The sequence below is a fragment of the Schistocerca piceifrons genome, chromosome 2 (genome assembly GCF_021461385.2).
Source record: "Schistocerca piceifrons isolate TAMUIC-IGC-003096 chromosome 2, iqSchPice1.1, whole genome shotgun sequence".
In the NCBI taxonomy this organism is placed as follows: Eukaryota; Metazoa; Arthropoda; class Insecta; order Orthoptera; family Acrididae; genus Schistocerca; species Schistocerca piceifrons.
In genome coordinates this window covers 291,258,886-291,264,885 of record NC_060139.1, presented here as the reverse complement: position 1 = coordinate 291,264,885, position 6,000 = coordinate 291,258,886, and the positions used below count along the sequence as shown (strand labels likewise).

General features: G+C 44.7%; 1 protein-coding gene across 1 annotated transcript in view; it reads left to right on the top strand.

Annotated features, from left to right (window-relative positions):
- Positions 1-1,571: 1,571 nt before the first annotated feature.
- Positions 1,572-6,000, top strand: part of LOC124775333 (esterase E4-like) — a 72,124-nt gene continuing 67,695 nt past the window's right edge. The window contains exon 1 of the mRNA XM_047250164.1: positions 1,572-1,805. Within this exon, the coding sequence (XP_047106120.1) occupies positions 1,572-1,805 (234 nt within the window). The remainder of the gene's footprint in view (positions 1,806-6,000) is intronic.

The following is a 6,000-nucleotide window of genomic DNA, read 5'->3' as shown; positions in this document are numbered from 1 at the left end:
CTATATTTTGTAGTACATTTCAGAAATGATTATTAAATATATCTGCTGTGTGTGAATGATCATTTATAGTCCTTCGATTTAAATTAACAGTCGTGTTATACTGTTCTATTGCCTGTTGTCCTGTCTCTCGTTTCAGTACATTCAGATGTAAGTGTGTTGTCAGAGTCCTGACATAATCTTCATGTTCACTGATTTTTAATAGCTCTTCTCAGTAATTTTGATTAGTTTTTGTGGTGTATGACTACTGCAGGATCTTTACTTGTCCTTGTTAACAGATACATTTCCGTTTTCCTTTTACAGTATATTTTAATCCATCTCATATCTAGGGTTTCCTACATAGTTGCTTAATGTGCTTTCTGATTAGCTTATGCAGAAAACTATTTTCGATTAATAATATGAATTTATCGTACAATTGTTTGAATTTTATGTCAATATTTAGTTAATTGTGAATTCCATCCCATATCATCTCTTGTGAACTATTCTTAAAAATGTTAGTCTGGGAGCTATTAATTATTCTGAATCATTTCCACTGAGGAGTATCTATATTGTATTGTAACAGACTGTTTTATCTATCCTAACTAAATGTGCATCAAGATCTTAGAGAGCGTTAGTCACTGGGTATTCAGTTATTTTCTTGCTTTGAGCGCCACCAAGGAAAACAATATCGATTAGTGTTCTACTGCCTTTGTCGACCTGTGTTGGGAATTACTGAGATCAAACTGTATGGTCAAATTAAGGTATCCATGTCATTTTTGCTACAAGAATCCTTTAGAAAATCTGCAATGATATCACCACAGATTATTAACTGCTTACTGCTGTCTGATAGGTACCACAGTAAGAGCTCCATATTCCTCATCAACAGTTCATAATTTCCCTGTATGGCTCTATACACGGTTACAATTAAACAAAACTATTTTTCAGTATCAATCGGCAAGCACACACCTCTGCGCGCTGAGCACTACAAATTCAACTTGCTCCAATGTTTTTGAAATTGTGTTGTGTGTTAATGTAAATAATAACTCCTCCTTCTCCCAATTAGTTCTACATCAGTAAGACGTGAAGGTGTTTAATTTCTCTAACCTTGCAGTTTTGTTGTAGTCAGTTTTGCACAAGGCGTCAATCTTTGTCAGAAGTCTCTAAACTTTCCAAACAGATCAGAAGCTCTTGTACATCATTACTCATCTTCTTAACATTGTTGTGAAATAAGGTAGCCTTACTTTCCCTCGCATTTTTAAGCATCTCGTGGAGCTCTGCTGTTAGTTCAACTTCTTTGAAAACATGGTGCATACATCGAAGTAGGGATTTCCACACAACAGGGGATCACGCTTGAGTGTGGTGTGTGAAGCACAGTGGAAAACGCCTCGCAAGTGTCATCAGACTACAAAATGCGCAGAAGCGTCTTGGCGGGAAACGAGATCTATATAGACCTTGGCGGAACGGCTTTCACAACAGCGCGGCGTCGCGGCAATTCAGGGAACTAGCTGTCTCGGCGAGTGAGGTGCCTGCAGTGGGGGCTACGCGTCTGCCACATAAAACAACCGCTGCGACTCCCTCGCGGCCAGACAGCGATAATGCGGGGCACACGCGGAGCACTGGCGTTGCTGCTGGCGGCGTGCGTCGCGTTGCTGGCGCCAGCGCGGTGCGCCAGCAAAGGTGGCGGCGCTAGCGAGCAGCGGGAGCCGCAGGTGCAGACGGCCCTGGGCCGGCTGCGGGGCAGCGTGATGACGTCACTGGACGGCCGGAACATCCTGGCTTTCCGCGGAGTTCGCTACGCGCTGCCACCCGTCGGCGAACTGCGCTTCAAGGTGAGGCCCCGTCTGTCGGACGCGATCGATGCACTGGGCGCAGTTCGTACAGAGGTTGCCTGGCGGGGACGTGGCTCTGTTTCAGGCCACCTCCATCTTAGCAAATGAAGCAATATCGAGACGTGTCGCTCCTTTTTGGTTCGCGCTAGAGATGGGCAAAGTCGTTCATCATTGGGAACTATTTCACTGGTGATCGATCTTTTTTGGGAACCGTTCATTTTTACTCGTTCACAGTTCACTGTGCTTGGTGTATGCTTCTTATGAAAAACTGAAAATTTGTAGTATAGGTGACTGAAGGTGGAAGGCGCCAAGAGGGGGCACTTGCCTCCCTCCTGGAGTACAGAGTTTTTATTCATAACAGAAGTCTCACACACTTGTAATTTTCGTGATTCTGCAAAACATCTCGTTTAGCCAACTGTAGCGTAATGTGGCTAATCGCATTAAACTAATATAATAAGGTGGTGCACGAAAAACCGGCCCCGAGTAGAGACTGTACGCCAATTATCCACAATTTGTTGACCGCTACGGACAGAATAGATAAACATGTAATAATTAGACAGTGAAGAAATAACAAATAAACTAATGCAAACAACTTCGAGACAATAGATGACGATTGGTAAGCGACAATGAGCAGTCAGTACTCGGGGCCGATTTTTCGTGCGCCACCCTGTACCACTGAAATAATGTTGTAGGAGTTACCTATTCTCCCACACTCGATTACGAAGCGCGGGCTTCATTCTTTTGTAAGTCGGTCTGCCTTCCATAACAATGAACTTGCTCTTTTACCTGGGGTCAAAAAAGGACGGAAAATGGCCACTCGTGTGTGCTGTGCCGACGTCCTTTGCATGTCTAATAGCAAAGAATCTTGCCTTTTTACAAATATTTCTTCTGTTGTTTATCGAGATAGTGAAGTAAGCTGATACGCCGTTTTGTTGCCTGAAAAGATGTATGTATTACATACCATGTAATTTTTATGTAATTTACGTAATTATAAAGTACATTTTAATTACTAGTCGTGGATGCTGAATAGAATACGAAAAGAACAAGAAGTTCCGAGTTCTAAAAAGGTTTGAAACAGATCGAGAATGGGCGTCCGAAGCGAACGAAACGAACAAGATACTGAACAGTGAACTAAGAGCAGTCGGCAGTGGTACTGCGACGAGTGGCCACACGAAGGTCGAGTCCGGCCGAGCGAGGCCGAGACCGAGACAGACGGAAACGGAACCGAGGCTGGAACGAGACTGGGCGACATGCCGTTCGGGAACGAGACCGACCGTATCCCGTTCCTGGGAACTATAAGTAGAAAGCCGCGACCGAAGTGAACTATGAAAGGAAAGACCGTTGCTTAGAACTCGTTCCTCGCTCGTCACATTCATCTTGGTGAACCGTTCCTTTGAACCCGCTAGTTCGTGACCTTTTGTAGCGACCAGTGGCGCACCAAAGCGACGCTTGGCGGATAGTACTCTTCGGCATTGGTCCCTTCCTAGCCTGCAATCTCTCTCCCAGCGAAGAGTCCCAAGCGACTAGAAAAAAGCGCAGATGACTTCAATACATAAGAACCGATAAATAACGGACCTACAAAATTACAGACCAATAGCCATAACATCACTTTGTTGCTGAGTTCTTGAGCATGTTGTAATTTCGAATACAGTAAATTGCCTTGAGACAGAAAAGCTTCAGTTCACAATTCAGGACGGATTTAGAAATAATTGCTTGGGTGAAACTCAGCCTGTCGTTTTCTCGCACGATCTCCTGCGAACCACGCTATCCGGAAAGCGTTTGACACGGCGCCTCACTGTAGACAGTTAACGAAGGTCAGAGGTTATGAATTAGGCTCTCAGGCATGTAAATGGCTCAAAGCCCTCTTAAGTAATAGGAGCCAGTACATTGTTCTCTACGGCGAGTGTTCATCAGAGACAACGATATCGTCAGGAGAGCCCCATGGAAAAGTGACAGGACCGCTCGTATTCTCTACATACATAAAATATGATCTGACAGATACAGTGAGCCAGCCAATGTGGCCGAGCGGTTCTATGCGCTTCAGTTCGGAACCAGGGGCCTGATATGGTCGCAGGTTCGAATCCTGCCTCGGGCATGGATATGTGTGATGTCCTGAGGTTAGTTAGGTTTAAGTAGTTCTAAGTCTAGGGAACTGATGAGCTCAGATGTGAAGTCCCATAGTACATAGAGCCATTTGAACCATTTAGATACAGTGAGCATCAATCTGCGGCTGTTTGCTGATGATGCTGTAGTGTGCGGAAATGCGTCGTCACTGAGCGACTATAGGAGGATGCAGTACGACTTAGACAGAATTTCTAGTTGATGTGATGAATGGCAGCTTGCTCTAAATGTAGAAAAATATAAGTTGATCCAAATGAGCAGGAAGAACAGTACTGTAATAATCGAATGTTAGTTGCACACTGCTTAACACAGTCATGTTGGTAAAATATTTAGGCTTGGCGTTGCAAAGCGATATGAAATGGAACGAGTATAAAAGGAAGACAGTGAGGAAGGCGAATGGTCGACTTCGGTTTATTAGGTGAATTCCGGGACAGCGCAACCCATCTATAAATTAGAGTACATATATACTGAAGAGACAAAGAAACTGGTGCACCTACCTAATATCATGTAGGGCCCCGCTAGCATACAGAAGTGCCGCAACACATGGTGGAATGGACTCGACTAATGTCTGAAGTAGTGCTGGAGGGAACTGACACCACTAATCCTGCACAGCTGTCCGTAAATCCGTACGAACACGAGGGGGTGGGCATCGCAGATATGCACAATAATTTTCATTTCTGGGGAGTTCGGTGACCAGCGGAAGTGTTTAAACTCAGAAGAGTGTTCCTGGAGCCACTCTGTAGCAATTTGGACGTTTGGGGTGTCGCATTGTCCTGCTGGAATTGCCCAAGTCCGTCGGAATGCAAAATGGACATGAATGGATGCAGGTGATCAGTTTCCAAAAACTTACGCACGTGTCACCTGCCAAGAGTCGTATCTAGACATATCACGGTTTCCATAGCACTCCAACTGCACACGCCCCAACCATTACAGAGCCTCCACCAGCTTGAACAGTCCCCTGCTGACATGCAGGATCCATGGATTCATTGGGTTGTCTTCATACCCCTACACGTCCATCCGCTCGATACAATTCGAAGCGAGACTCGTCCGACAAGGCAATATGTTTCCAGTCATCAACAGTCCGATGTCGGTGTTGACGAGCCCTGGCGAGGCATAAAGCATTGTATAGTGCAGCCATCAAGAATATACGTGTGGGTCTTCGGCTCCGAGGGCCCATATCGATGATGTTTCGTTGAGTGGTTCGCAAGCTGACACTTGTTGATGGGTCAGCATTGAAATCTGCAGCAATTTGCGGAAGGGTTGCACTTTTCTCACGTTGAAGGATTTTCTTCAGTCACCGGTGGTCCCGTTCTTGCACGGAGATTTGATGTTTTACCGGATTCCGGATATTCACGGTATATTCACGAAACGGTCGTACGGGAAAATCTCCACTTCATCGCTACCTCGGAGATGTTGTTTCCTATCGCTCGTGCGCCGACTATAACACGCGTTCAAAATCACTTAAATCTTGATAACCTGCCATTGTAGCAGCAGTAACCGAGCGCCAGACACTTGTCTTTAATAGGCGTTGCCGACCGAAGCGCTCTATTCTGCCTATTTACATATCTCAGCATTTGAATTTTACATATCTCATCATTTGAATACGCATACCTATACCAGTTTCTTTGGCGCTTCAGTGCAGAACACTAGTGCTTCCCATTCTTGAGTACTCCTCTCCACTAAGTCGAATTTAGGTATTTATTTATTGCAATATTTATTCCATAGACATAGATCCATTTTTCCGTTGTAACGCATGTATGTGAAACGAGTCAAAAGGAAGACATCGAAGCAATTCAGAGGCAGGCTGCTAGATTTGTTATTGGCAGGTTCAGTAACTTGCGAGTATTAGAGAGATGCTTCGTGAACTCAAACGAGAATCTCTGGAAGGAAGACGACGTTCTCTTCGCCCAAAACGATTGATAAAATTTGAAAAACCAGCATTTTCGGCTGACGGCAGAACGATTCTACTACCGTGACGTACATTTCGCATAAAGACCACAAAAATAAGATACGAGAAATTTGGGCTCATATGGAGGCACATAGATAATCGGTTTTACCTCGCTCTGTTTGCAAG